The sequence below is a fragment of the Cnephaeus nilssonii genome, assembly GCF_951640355.1.
Source record: "Cnephaeus nilssonii genome assembly, chromosome: 11".
In the NCBI taxonomy this organism is placed as follows: Eukaryota; Metazoa; Chordata; class Mammalia; order Chiroptera; family Vespertilionidae; genus Cnephaeus; species Cnephaeus nilssonii.
The window spans coordinates 5659967-5675045 of record NC_137082.1 but is presented as its reverse complement, the minus strand read 5'-3'; the positions used below and the strand labels follow the sequence as shown (position 1 = coordinate 5675045).

The window sequence follows — 15079 nt, the reverse complement described above, 5'->3', positions numbered from 1 at the left end:
TGATGAATAGCAAGAACCTACAACCAAGATTACTCTACCCAGCAAAGTTATCATTCAGAATTGAAGGGCAGATAAAGAGCTTCACAGATAAGAAAAAGCTAAAGGAGTTTATCACCACCAAACCAGTATTATATGAAATGCTGAAAGGTATTCTTTAAGAAGAGGAAGAAGAAGAAAAAAGTAAAGATAAAAATTATGAACAACAAATACATATCAATAAGTGAATCTAAAATCAAGTGAATTAAAAATCTGAGGAACAGAATAAACTGGTGAATATAATAGAATCAGGGGCATAGAAAGGGAGTGGACTGATAATTCTCAGGGGGAAAAGAATGTGGGGGGTGCGGGAAGAGACTGGACAAAAATCGTACACCTATGAATGAGGACAGTGGCGGGGAGGTAAAGGCAGAGGGTGGGGTGGGAACCGGGTGGAGGGGAGCTATGGGAGGAAAAAGGAGAAACAATTGTAATAATCTGAACAATAAAGATTTATTAAATTTTAAAAAAAGATACTATTCCATTAAAAAAAAACTGCCTCCCTCTAAAAGAGATAACTTGCCTAAACGATTTAAACTATAAACACCAACTCTTATTATTAGGAAACTTGGAGGCCAGCATTTCCCTAATTCCAAAACCATATAAAGACACTACAAAGAAATAGAATTACAAGCCAATATCCCTGATGAACATAGATGCTAAAATCCTCAACAAAATATTAGCAAATCTCACTTAGCAATATATTACAAAGATCATACACCATGACCAAGTGGGATTTATTCCGGGGATGCAAAGCCACTACAGTATTCACAAATCAATAAACGTGATACATCACATAAGCAAAATGAAAGACAAAAATCACATCTAACACCCATTTTTTTTTTATTGATTTTTCACAGAGAGGAAGGGAGAGGGACAGAGAGCTAGAAACATCGATGAGAGAGAAACATCGACCAGCTGCCTCCTGCACACCCCCTACCGGGGATGTGCCCGCAACCAATGTACATGCCCCTGACCGGAATCGAACCTGGGACCTTTCAGTCCGCAGACCGACGCTCTATCCACTGAGCCAAACCGGTTTCGGCACATCTAACACCCATTTTTGATAAAAATTCTCAGCAAACTGGGAATAGAGGGAGCATATCTCAACATGATAAAGGCCATATATGACAAACATACAGCCAACTTCATACTCAATGGGTAAAAACTAAGAACAGGAACAAGACAGATATGTCTGCTTTCACCATATTTTTTATTAAGTTTTTACATATGTATCCTTATCCCCCATTGCCCCTCCCCACCCCCATCCCCACTCATGCCCTCACCCCCCTGTTGTCTGTGTCCATTGGTTAGGCTCATATGCATGCATACAAGTCCTTTGGTTGATCCTTCCCCCTTACCCCCGCCCTCCCCTACCTTCCCTCTGAGGTTTGACGGTCTGATTGATGCTTCTCTATCTCTGAATCTGTTCTTGTTCAGTTTATGTTGTCCATTATATTCCACAAATGAGTAAGATCATGTGATATTTATCTTTCTCTGACTGGCTTATTTCGCTTAGCATAATGCTCTCCAGTTCCATCCATGCTGTTGCAAATGGTAAGAATTCCTTCTTTTTAACCGCAGCGTAGTATTCTATTGTGTAGATGTACCACAGTTTTTTAATCCACTCATCTGCTAATGGGCACTTACACTTTTATTCAACATAGCACTGGAAGTCTTAGCCACGGAGATCAGACAAAACAAAAAAATAAAAGGCACCCAAATTGGAAAGGAGAAAGTAAAAGCCTCATTATTTGCAGATGACATGATATTGTACATAAAAAACCTTAAAGACTCCAACTAGATTTAATACATGGATTTGGCAATGTAGCAGGATACAAAATCAACACCTAATAATCGAATGCTTTTTTAAACATCAATAATGAATTCTCAGAAAGAGAAACTAAATAAGCAATCCCATTTACCACTGAAACAAAAAATTAAAATACTTAGGAATAAACTTAGCCAAGCAGGCAAAAGACCTGTACTTGGAAAAACACAGGACATTGAAAAAAGAGATAGAAGTAGATATAAACAAGTAGAAGAATATACCATGTTCATGGATTCGTCGAATCCCCATCATTAAAATGTCCATACTATCCAAGGCAATCTACAGATTCAATGCAATCCCTATTAAAATGCCAATAGCATATTTCACAGATCTAGAACAAATACTCCAAAAATTTATATGGAACCAAAAAAGACCCTGAATAGATGCAGCAATCTTGAGAACGAAGAACAAAGTTGGAGGAATTACAATACCAGATTTCAAAGTATACTACAAAGCCATCGTAATCAAAACAGCCTGGTACTGGCACAAGAACAAGCATATAGAGCAATGGAACAGAATAGAACCCAGAAATCGACCCAAGCCATTACACTCAATTAATATTTGACAAAGGAGGCAAGAGCATACAATGGAATCAAGACAGTCTCTTCAATAAATTGTGTTGGGAAAATTGGACAGATACATGCAAAAAAATTAAACTAGACCACCAACTTACACCATAAACAAGAATAAATAAAAATGGATAGAAAGCTTAAATGTAAGTCGTGAGACCATAAAAATTCCAAAAGAAACCATAGGCAGCAAAATCTCAGACATCTCTCATAACAATATGTTTACAGATACATCTCCTAGGGCAAAGGAAACTTAGGAGAAAATAAACAAATGGGACTACATCAAAATAAAAAGCTTCTGCACAGCAAAAGAAACCATCAACTAAACGAAAAGAGAGCACACTGCAATCATACATCTGATTAAGGGTTACTATCCAAAATATATAAGAAACTCATACAACTTAACAGAAGGAAGACAAAAAATCCAATTAAAAAATGGGCAAAGGATCTAAATAGACACTTCTCCAAAGTGAACATAGAGATGGCAAAGAGACATATGAAAAAAGGCCTAAGGTCACTGATCATCAGAGAGATGCAAATTAAAACGACAATAAGGTATCACCTCACACCTGTCAGAATGCCTATCACCAACAAATCAAGAAATGACAAGTCCTGGTGAGGATGTGGAGAAAAGGGAACCCTAGTACACTGCTGGTGGGAATGCAGACTAATGCAGCCATTATTGAAAACAGTATGGAGTTTCCTCAAAAAATTAAATATGGATCTGCCATTTGACCCAGTGATCACACATCTAGGAATATATCCTAAGAAACCTGAAACACCAATCAGAAAGGATATATGCACCCCTATGTTCATTGCAGTACAATTTACAATAGCTAAGATCTGGAAACAGCCCAAGTGCCCATCAGTAGATGAGTGGATAAAGAAGCTGTGGTACATCTATACCATGGAATACTGTGCAGCAGTAACAATGAAGGATCTCTTACCCTTTGAGACAGCATGGAGGGACCTGGAGAGTACCATGCTAAGTGAAATAAGTCCGTCAGAGAAAGACAAGTATCACATGATCTCACTCATATGTGAAATCTAAATAACAAAATCAACTAATGAACAGAATGGATCCAGAGACATGGAAGCATGGAACAGTGTGAAATCTCAGAGGGAAGGCAGGGGATGGTGGGAGGCAATCAACCAAGGACTTTGTGTGAATATATGCATGGCCCATGGACAAGACAATGGGGTGGTGATGGTCTGGGGTGGGGGCAGGGGCAGGTTGGAGCGGGCAAATGGGGGGTTAAAGGGACATATGTAATACTTTCAACAATAAAGAATTATTAAAAATAACAATAATATGAACAACTATAGTAATTATAGTAATAATGGCAGCTAATATTTACCAAGTGTTACTTACAAGGCTTCACACTAAACCTTTTATTAATTTAACCTTTACAAAAGCCTTTTTGGATCACTAATATGCTCATTTTATAGATGAGGCCACTGAGGCTCAGAGTGGAACAGGATTTCACCCTCTGGCCATCTGACTCCAGAAGCCATGCTCCTAATCACGGCCTCCAGTGCCCCTTTGAGTACCACTGTACTTTTTAAAAGTTGCCTCCCTCTAAAAGAGGTAACTTGCCTAAACGATTTAAACTATGAACACCAACTCTTATTAGGAACCTTAGAGATGGAAAAGGGAAGAGCAGAGTGTGACTTCCATTAATGTCAGCTGTTTTGGTAATTTGCACAGGCCCCCTTCACCAGGGAGAAGCCGGAATTAGTTAATTTTATGTTGACAAGTCTGCTCTCCCGCTGGACAGGGAGCTCCCTGAGAGCTCTCCCTGATTCCGGTTCATCTATGTAGGTCCAGAGCAAGTAGGTGCTCAAGAAACGTTTGTTGGACGGAAAGGAAAGCTTCCTTCGCCACAAAGGTGAACTTGCACTTCCAGGATGACATCTCCCCCAGCCATCAGTCCTTACGGGGATGCGAAAGGAAATGCGATGACAGGTAGGGGCCGGAGAAGGAGCCGCACCCGAGAACCGTCGGCGCAGTGGTCTACCAGGGACCGGAGACAGAGCTGGGCTTGTGCCCAGGACACCTGAGAGGTCCGTACAACTAGGTGGCCGGCCGCACGGAGAGCGGAGAGCGGGGCCTCCCCAACGCCCCGGCGCCGTGCAAAGTCCCCAGGAGGAAGTGCAGACCCTGGGGGAGCCCCCCTCCTCCCGCGGCAGCTGCCACAGGAGGTGGAGGAGGAGGAAGAGGAGGAGGAGGAGGAGGAGAAAGAAAGTGACAGGAAGTTAGAAGTTTCCCAACAACCAAACTCCGACCCCGGAGGGGAGGGCTCCTCATCCTCGGCCGCCCCGCCCAGTGAGGAGGGGCCGCCACCCGCGGATCAAGACAGTGGGGGGTCCAGCTCCTGGGGTCCCCACAAAAAGGGTCCGTCCTGTAGCACCCGCCCGCGTCCTGTGCGCCCCGAATTCTGAGAGACGTTGCCAGGGAGGGGCGGGGGCGCCCCAACTGTTACTTACAGTCGTCTAAGTCATCCTGCAAGTCCACAAAGTACAGGGGGATCTCTGAAAACCAAGAGACACGGGAGTTACGAGGGAGCTGCACAGGCGGGCTCAGCGGCGGGCAGGGTCTCGGGCCTCGCCGGGTGGGCGCCGCTGAGGAGGAAGGGGTCGCCCCGACGCCCCCAGAGCTCGACCCCACTTACCCGCCATCTTGGGATGGGCTTAGAGGCGTGGTCCGTGGTGGGGCGGGGCCAGTTCTCCTGGACACGCCCCCCATCGCCGGCCACGCCCCCAGGCCCGCACCTCCCACGAGCCTAGCGGCGCCGGACGGGCCCCGCCCTCGCGGCTAAGGTGGCTGCCGAGGTGGGCGGGGAGGTCAGGTGACCCGGCCGGCGTCCCAAGATGGCGGCGGCGGCTGCGCCCGGGAGGCCGCGGCACCGTCCCGGCTGCTGAAGCGGGTTTCGCGCGGCTGGCGGCGGACGGGCCGGGGTCGAGAGCCGGCGAACGGGCGGCCGCCGCGTCAGCACGCCCCGCGGCCGGGGCTGGGCCGAGCGGCGGCGGCGGAGCAAGGGAATGCTCGTGCGGGCCCCGGCCTGTCCCTCCTCAACTTAGGGCGGCGGCGGGCCCGCGCCCCGGCTCCGGGGCCATGGCGCTGAGGGAGCTCAAAGTGTGTCTGCTGGGGGTGAGTGGCGGCGGGCCGGCCGGGAGGGCCGCGGGAGGCCGGGCGGGCCGGGGACCAGGCGTGCCCGCGTCCCGTCCGCCCCTGCCTTCAGCCTCCGCGCGGGACACCGCCTTCCTGCCCGGGACCCTCCCTGCACCCCGGTGCTGAAGGTCCTGCTGGCAGGAGGGACCCTCCCCGTCCCCGCTGGAGCCCGAGGTCTCTTCCCGCCCCCCAAAGGGTAGAGAGCCCTCCCTGTCTCCCCTTGTTACAGAGTTTCCTGCTCAGGTGCTAGTTAAAGTTGGCCAAGTCTCCTAAAGTCAAACCAGCAACCGGACCTTGGGTTCTACAAGCAGCGTGAGCAGCCCGCCCCGTCCGTTTGGTGTCTTTGAACTTGTGGACTCACCCTGACACTTCCCGCACTTACTTTGCTGCGGGACAGTCAAGTCAGGAACCGCAGGACTGTCTGAAGCGGCCGCTTCCGGTCTCGTCGGGGCGGCGGTGCCACTCCCGAGCGCGCTTGCTGGGGTCGCTGCCCCGCGCACCACCAAAGGGTTCCCAAAACTAGCCTTGCCCCTCCCAGGCAGCAGGGCGGGGCGGGACCTGTCCGGGATGACCCACAAGTAATGCAAGAGTCCCCCCTTTACTTTCTACAGTTAAAAAGCAAGTAAGTTTGTCACTGTTAATAAGAAGCAGAAACTTGGGGTCTTTCGAAAGGTCCCAAAGTCTCAAAAACTGCAAAACCCCTCTCCTGTAACACGTTTGAAATCTCTTAATTACTCCCACTGAATATGAAAACCTCCCCCTTTGTGTCCCCTAACTTCTAAAATGTATCCAAGATGAGTTTTCTGAAATCCTGAACTTAAAACACAAGGTAGTTTTCAGGTCTGCAAGCAGATGAACCATACTCACCCATCTCATTCTCTTTCAGGACACAGGTGTGGGTAAATCAAGTATTGTATGGCGGTTCGTGGAAGACAGTTTTGATCCGAACATCAACCCAACTATAGGGTAAGAGATGAAGTTTATTGAATATACATCTCACCATGTGTCGAAAGTCCTTCCAAATAAAGAGTGTGTTCCAGCCGAATCCGGTTTGGCTCAGCGGATAGAGCGTCGGTCTGCGGACTGAAGGGTCCCAGGTTCGATTCCGGTCAAGGGCATGTACATTGGTTGCGGGCACATCCCCGGTGGGGCGTGTGCAGGAGGCAGCTGGTCGATGGTTCTCTCTCATCGATGTTTCTAGCTCTCTATCCCTCTACCTTCCTCTCTGTAGAAAATCAATAAAAAATATATTTAAAAAAAAAAAAAAAGAGTGTGTTCCAGGGACAGGCCTCTCCATTGTACACACTAGCAAACTCAGAGACGTTGGTTTCGTCATCTCTGGAAGGTCTTGGAAAAGATCCAGTGAGGATTGCTGTGTTTAAGGAAAATTATCTTTTGATTTGTGAGGAGTGAAAACTTCAAAATGAAAGTATGAATTAAAGTTTAGCATATACATAGAACCTTCGATCTATATCTCAACAGCAGTTACACCTTGAAATATGGCAGGTGAAAATGGGTGTGGATACTGATACTATCTTTTCAGGCATGTCAACCAAAAGGTATTTAGATGATTTTCATACTTCCTGAAAAGTAGGAGAATGGGGCCCAAACCCTACTCACGCATTCTTGCTCTGGTAGTATTAATGAATTGATAAATGAATGTTGAGATGTAAGATTTTTTTTTTAGGTATCTAGTTCTTTGGATAAGTGACATTGACTAGCGATTGGTGTTTGACTTAGAGAAAACCTCAGGGTATTCAAATATTGTACTATTAATACTTTCTCTGTGAGTTGTGTTTTATAGTACTATGTTAGGCTTGGGAAACTAAAGAGCTGTTAGGCTATTTTTACTGCAAACCCCCAATCAAATGGTTTCTTCCATTTAAAGAGAAAGGCTATTCTGCCCGGTAGAGAAATATTTTACTACATGTACATATACATATGAAGGCCTGGAGATGAAATCACCACCAACTTTCCAAAATTCAAATGCCTTTCAGTGTCCTTCAAAAAAAGAACTGTTTACAGCATGTTTAAGGCCTGACCTCATTGTCCTCAGGGCCTGCCTGCTGCTACCTGCATGGGACAGTGAAGGGACAGGAAGTGATAGCAAGGAGTGCTGGTGACTCAATGAGTGACACACCTGACACCTAGTCAGAGCTGCAGACACAGCTCTGAGGTAGCCAAGAGCTCCCTCAAATGAGAGAAAAATGAAGGGTGTGTTTCCAGCAGTTGTGCACCTCGAAGCCCTGTCCTGGGCATCCACTCCTCTCTGTTTGCAGCCCTCCCAATCTGACGCATGTGGGGTTCCTAACCTCCTCAATCCCCTCTCCTCACCATGTGCTCCTGGCTCACATTTCACAGGAAAAGGGAATACTGTACAAGGCTTTCCCCTTATTTCCTTCCACCTTTCCTTGTTTCCTCAGCCTCAGGAGGTGTCTTCCTCCTTCATGACCAGCCGCCCACACACCTGAGCCCCCAAGTCCCCCTCTTCATCAGTTCTCCCCTTTCTTCCCCAGCCCTGCTTTCTCATAGCATGCAAACATGCTCCTAATGTACCTGCTCTATGAACACAGTACCCAAGCCTAATGCTCAAATTGTGGAGCTCTTGAAAGAGAAGTTACTACTTCCTCAACTACTGCTCACTCCTCAAACCACTGTTGTCTCAATTCCACCTCCGCCATTCCACTAAAACCACATTCCCTGAGTACCATTTTCCTGTCTAACTACCATAACCAATGGCTTTTTTTTTTCTTTATTTGTTCACTAAGTGCCTACTATAGGCCAGATGCTAAACTGGCTGCTGATGACTGAGACCTGGGATCAACAAACCATGGCCCTTTGGCCCACCTCCTGTCTTTGTAAATAAAGCTTTATCGAAACACAGTCACACCCATTCATTCACATACTGTCTCCATCGCTTTGGGACTTCAGTGTCAGAGCTGAATAGTCGTGACTAAGACCCTATGGTCCAAAAAGCTGAAAATATGTACTATTTTGCCCTTTTCAGAAAAAGTTTGCCAGCCCCTGATGTAGATAAACTTGGTGCTTGCCTTCATGGACCTGACCTACAAGTAGGAGAAACATAGTCTGTAACTTGTGTACAGGAAGTGATTAATTTGACCACTTTCTGTGCTATAAAAATGTGTGGAATGAGTGAGAGTATATAAGGGGCCTAACCTAGGCTTAAGGAATGACTGGTTTCTTAGTGGAACAGTGAAGGTATTGAACACTTGGCAGCCCTGATATTTAAATATTGAAAAAGTTAACTTCTCCAGCCTTTCTCCTTAGGACCTGGTCCCCTGCAGAACTCGATATTTCTCCTCGGGTCCTTCATCCCTCACTCCCATATTCATGGTCTTCCCTAATGGGACAAATGGGGGGAAGAGCACATGGCCCTGAAGAACCATCCTTCCTGGACTTAAATCAGGGTCTCAACCTTGTGCCAGCTGGGAGAACTTCTGGACAACTGACCGAGCCTCCCTATTGGGGATAGGGAGATGATAGTCATGCCTGCCTCCGGGGTTGTTGGGAGAATTTGGTGACATGCTGGATGTGCACAGGAAGTGTACAGAGAGTATTGGTGGTTGGTAGTAGTACTATGATCAGATGCCATTTGTCACCACACCGTTCTCCATCCACCCATCCTACTTCCCCAGCCCTATTTGTGCTTCCTCTGTCCAGTCACTGGGACCAGGCCTCTCCTCCCCATCCCGCAGCTGGAAGCCCTCATCCTGCCCTGCCTAGACAGTGGTGCAGCCTGCTCTCCCACTTCCAGCCAGTTCTCATTGCTGTTGTCTGAGCCTCTTTAAAAACAAGTCTGATTTTCCCCTGCTCAAGACCATGGCAAGACCCAGCCTCATCTCATTTGCTTTCTTCTTGCTCACTTCTCCCTCCTTCCCATGCACACAAACACACCAAATAAATACCTTTTCCCACACATGTAATTGACATACGCAGTTCTCCCTGATGGGGGAACTTTTCTCTTCTTTGTCCCCTTGGTAAGTGCCTGTTGATTTGTTAAGATTCAAGTACTGCTGTTAGCTCCTCTAAAAGTTGCAAACTCCAGTGCCAACAGGGGCCTGGCAAGAATGTAAATGAGGGAGATGGCCCAGATGGAAGAACTTGAGGATCTCAGGTGTGAACTGCCCCAATTTTCTGCCTTCCCTGCACCATACTCCCCTTATCTTCTTACCTCTATAGAGACTTTCCTTCAGTCTCCTCTGGTTCCTCATCCTGTGAATCCTCCCTTTTTATGTATGATTCCCAGGTAGAACCCCCTGATTTCAAATTCTTGCTTGACCTAATTCATTTTGTGACTTTAGGCTGCATCCTTAGCAGGGATTTTCAAAGCCAAGGCTTTTTTTCAGATGTATACATGCCTATGCTATGGCCCCTCCCCCCACAATACACATGTACTAGGTAAGACATGGCCCCCATTAAAATCACCTTGGTAATGAATTGCGGTCACTAATGGGAGGAGCATATTGTGTTCTTCAAGTGTACTGGGATGGAAAACCAGTTGAGAATTATCAAAGATTTTACTTCTTCCTTTGCAGTCTATATGCCTTTTATTTCTTTTACTTGTCTTACTACATTAGCTAGGACCTCTACTACTTTGTTTTGGAGTGGTAGGAAAAGTCAGCCTTACCTTTTTCCCAGTCTTGTGGGGGAAAAGTATTCAGTCATTTATCAGTAAGTAGGATGCCTAGATTGCACATTTTTTATAGGTACCCACACTTTCAGGTGGTGAATCTTCTTATCTACCCCTACAACAATGAGATTTTTAATCATGAATTGTGTTGAATTACATCTTTTGAATTGTTTTATGCTTTTTCTTTTTTAGTCTTAAAATAGTGAATAATAATCAATAATCAGTACTGAAATATTAAACCAATGTAATGTTCCTAGGATAAATGTTACTTGATTATTATTATTATTTTAATTATTGGATTTGATTTACTAAAATTTTGCTAAGGATTTTTGCCTCCATGTTCATGATGGATATTGATCTGTAGTTTTCCGTAATATCTTTCTCTAGATTTGGTATCAGGGCATCATTAAAGAAGATGGAAGTGTTTCCTTCTCTTCTACTCTTTTGGGAGAGTTTATGTAGAATTGGTACTATTTCTCCCTTAAAGGTTTGGTATTCAGCAATGAAGCCATCTGAGCAAGGAGTTTCTTAGTCAGAAAATTACAGATTCAATTTCCTTACTAGATATAGGCTTATTCATTTCTTCCTGAGTATTCTTTGGTAGTTTATGTCTTTCAAGGAATTGGTCTTTTGTGTCTATGTTTGTTTTTAAAATATATTTTTATTTGTTTCAGAGAGGAAGGGAGATGGAGAGAGAGATGAAACATCAATGATGAGAGAGAATCATTGATCGGCTGCCTCCTGCACACTCCGCTGTGGGGATTAAGCCCACAACCCAGGGCATGTGCCCTGACCGGGAGTTAACTGTGATCTCCTGGTTCTTAGGTCGATGCTCAACCACTGAGCCAGCCGGGCTTTGTATTTTTTAATTTATTAGAATAAAGCTGTTTATAATATTCCTTTATTATCCTTTTAATATCTTTAGGATCTGTTCAGTTATAAATATATAAATTTTAATTGTCTTCTCAAAGAAACAGTTTTTTTATTTTATCAATATTTCTATTTCATTGATTTTTAATTTTATTTTGATGGGGGTTTTTTTCCCCCTTCCTTCACTTATTTTGGCTCAATTTGTTCTTTTATTTAACTTGTTTTTTAGCTGGAAGTTTAGAATATATATATATATATATATATATATATATATATATATATATATATACATATATATATACACACACACACACACACACACACACACACACACATTTAGAACTACTAAAATTTCCCTGTGAGTCTGGTTTAAGTGAATTCCACAGATTTTTATATGTTGTGTTTTCATTTTAATTTAGTTCAAAGTATTAATTTTCCTTGTGACTTATTTGACATGTTGGTTTTTTAGAAATGTGTTTTCTAACTTCCAATAATTCAGGGATTTTCCAGAATATTTTTAATTATTTGTTTCTAGTTTAAATCACAGGGAATGTACTCAATATTATTTCAAACCTTTTACATTTGATATTTGTTTTATGGCCTGGAATGTGGGTTTTATGATGTTCCATGTGTACTGGGAAAGAATGTGTTCTGCTGATGTTGTGTAGAGTGTTCTGTGAATGTTGAATAAGTCATCTTGGTTGATGGCATTGTTGGTGTCTTTTGTAGCCTTACTGAAACCTTCTCATTTGCAATGAAAGATGTGTTTAGTGGCTGAGTTGGTTGAGCGTCATCCTATCCACTGAAGGGTTGCCGGTTGGATTCCAGTCAGGGCACATACCTGCATTGTGGGTTTGATCCCCAGTCAGGGAGTGTGGGGAAGGCAACTGATGGATGTTTCTCTCTCACATCAATGCTTCTCTCCCCGCCCCTTTCCTCTCTCTAAGCATTTCCTCTAGTGAGAATTAAAAATAGGGGTGTTTGAAATTCAGCCCTAATTGAGGATTTGCCTGTTTCTCTCTTGGTTTAATCCATTTTTTGTTTGTATATTTTGAAGCTCTTATTATTGAGTGTATATACATGTAGCATTGTTGTTTTTCACCATCATAAATATCTCTCTTATTCCCTAGTAACTGTCCTGGTTCTGAATTCTGCTTTGCCGCATGTTGATACAGGTTTTTCAGCTCTCTGTTGATTAGTGGTTGTGTGCCTTTTCCCATCTACTTACATTTACCCTATTTATATCCATGTATTTAAGGTGGGTTTCTTACAGGCAGCATTATGGGTCCTGCTTTTATATAATCTGACAGTCTCTGCCTTTTAATTGGAGTGTTCAGAAGACCTTTGCTATTCAATACAGTTGTGGATTGACACATAGCTTCATTGAAACTTAAATTAAAATTTAGTATGCATTCCTCAGTCACACTAGCTTCCTTTCAGTCCTCATTGTAGAAAGCTCTGTTGTAGAGAACTAGTTTACATCATTTTTATTTATTTTAACTATTAATATGTTTTAGTTTAAATCTGTCATCTTGCTATACTTTTGTTTGCTCCATGTTAATGATTCCATTTTGTCTCCACTATTGGCTTATTAGCTCCACCTCTTTGTTTTATTATTTTAGTGATCGTGCTAGAATGTGTAATAGAGTTCTTTATCAGTCTACTTTTAAGTAATATACAATTTTGCATATAGCATTAAGTGCCTTACAAAAGTATACAGTACTTTCATTTCCCTTCTCTTGTCCTTCATGCTATTATTATCATACTAGAGGCCTGGTGCACGAAACTCGTGCATGGGCGGGGGGGTGTCCCTCAGCCCAGCCTGCACCCTCTCCATTCTGGGACCCCTCGAGGGATATCCCACTGCCCATGTAGGAACAATCCAGGACTGCTGCCTCCCAACTGCTCACCTGCCTGCCTTCCTGATTTCCCCTAACCACTTTTGTCTGCCAGCCTGATCACCCCCTAACCACTGCCCAGTCAGTTGCCTTCTGTATGTGACCCAACCCAGGATGGAATCCAAAACCTAGGTATGTGCCTTGAACAGGAATTGAACCCAAAATCTTTTTGGTGTACTGGAAGATGCTCCAACCAGCCATCAGGCTGGGCCCAATGCACTTTTTATTCCTTAGTGATCTTTTTTTTTTTTTTATCTTTATTGATTTCAGAGAGGAAGGGAGAGGGAAAGAGATATAGAAACATCAATGATGAGAGAGAATCATTGATCAGCTGCCTCCTGCAAGATCAGGGATCAAGCCAGGAATCAAACTGTGAACTCCTGGTTCATAGGTCAAAGCTCAACCCCTGAGCCACCATGGCTCTGATAGTCAGTGATCTCTGTACATCTACCAGTATCATCGTTTCTTAATTTCTGTATCTTTGTAATAAGTCCTGATGTCCAGTAATGTGAGTCTTTTGTCTTATTTTTCAAGAATGTCTCACCCTGATCAATGTGGCTAGGTGATTCGAGCGTCGGCTTGCGCACTGGAGGATCTTGGGTTTGATTCCCTGTCAAGGGCATGTATCTGGGTTGCAGGTTTGATCCCCAGCCCCAAACAGGGTGGTGCGGATGGCAACTAATTAATCTCTCTTTCTCTTCCCTCTCTCCCTCTCCCATCCCTCCCTCCTTCCCTTCCACTCTCTAAAAATCAATGGAAATAATATCCTCAGGTGAGGATTTAAAAAAAAAAAAAAAAGACTGTCTTGTAACATTTCCATATATGCATTTAAAATCATCCAGTCTGGGTCCGGGAGAGGCCACGCGCCCCCGGGTCCGGGCGAGATCAAACCAGAGGGAGTCGGACCTGCATTACCACCATTTGTCCACCATCCAGAACTGAAAAGGAACTGGTGGACATTGATATTGGGTCTCAAAAGAACTGTTGGTCCAGAAAAAAACTCACTACAGACTGATTCATTTGCCTGTCAGCATAACTATTATTGCTCGTCTCACATTCGGTTCTTATAAGTATATTTCTAGTGACACATGATCTCGCTCATCTAGGGGAAATGATGAACAATATAGACTGATGAACAAGAAAAGACCCAGAAACAAGGAGGCATCGATCGGACTGTCGGGCCTCAGAGGGGAGGGTGGGGGTAGGGGGGAGAGATCAACCAAAGGACTTGTGTGCATGCATACGAGCCTAACCAATGGTTAAGGACAACAGGGGGGTGGGGGCATCCGTGGGGAGGGGTGGATGGGAATGGGGGGATGAGGACAAATATGTGACACCTTAATCAATAAAGAAATTTTTTTTAAAAAGTTGAAAATGTAAACATAAATAAATAAATAAAATCATACGGTCTGTTTTCACTCACACACCAACCACTCATCCCCACTGTATTTTTTAAAATATATTTTTATTTATTTCAGAAAGGAAGAGAGAGGGAGAGAAATATCAATGATGAGAGAGAATCATTGATTGGTTGCCTCCTGCACGCCCCACACTGGGGATCGAGCCCCCAACCCAGGCATGTGCCCTGACTGGGAATTGAACCATGACCTCCTGGTTCATAGGTTGACGCTCAACCACTGAGCCATGCTGGCCGGGAACCACTGTAAATTTTGATTGGCATTCCATTGAATTTAGATTGGCTTGGAAAGAAGTGACATCTTTATGATATTGAATCTTCTAATGCCGTGGTCGGCAAACTGCGGCTCGCGAGCCACATGCGGCTCTTGGCCCCTTGAGTGTGGCTCTTCCACAAAATACACAGCCTGGGCTAGTCTATTTTGAAGAAGTGGCGTTAGAAGAAGTTTAAGTTTAAAAAATTTGGCTCTCAAAAGAAATTTAAATCGTTGTACTGTTGATATTTGGCTCTGTTGACTAATGAGTTTGCCGACCACTGTTCTAATGTATGAACATAGATGATGCTTTCATTCATTAGGTTTCATTATTTTCTCTTGGTATTTCTTCTGCTTCTCTGTGTACTTGCACATCTTTCAT

At 44.1% G+C, this 15079-nt stretch overlaps 2 protein-coding genes across 4 annotated transcripts in view; one reads left to right on the top strand and one right to left on the bottom strand.

Moving 5' to 3' along the window:
• LOC307107257 (serine/threonine-protein phosphatase 4 regulatory subunit 1-like) overlaps window positions 1-5156 on the bottom strand; it is an 80377-nt gene extending 75221 nt beyond the window's left edge. For 2 of the 3 annotated variants that reach the window (XM_079784383.1, XM_079784385.1), the window contains exons 1-2: window positions 5109-5149; window positions 4924-4968 (exon numbers count right to left, since the gene is read on the bottom strand). In XM_079784383.1, the coding sequence (XP_079640509.1) occupies window positions 4924-4968; window positions 5109-5115 (52 nt within the window). In that variant the 5' untranslated portion in view covers window positions 5116-5149. Of the gene's footprint in view, window positions 1-4923; window positions 4969-5108 lie in introns of all 3 variants that reach the window. The other variant, XM_079784384.1, reaches the window with a different exon arrangement.
• A 113-nt stretch (window positions 5157-5269) lies between these two features.
• Window positions 5270-15079, top strand: part of RAB22A (RAB22A, member RAS oncogene family) — a 52413-nt gene continuing 42603 nt past the window's right edge. Inside the window, exons 1-2 of the mRNA XM_079784386.1 lie at window positions 5270-5587; window positions 6495-6574. Coding sequence (XP_079640512.1) covers window positions 5552-5587; window positions 6495-6574 — 116 coding nt within the window. The 5' untranslated portion in view covers window positions 5270-5551. The remainder of the gene's footprint in view (window positions 5588-6494; window positions 6575-15079) is intronic.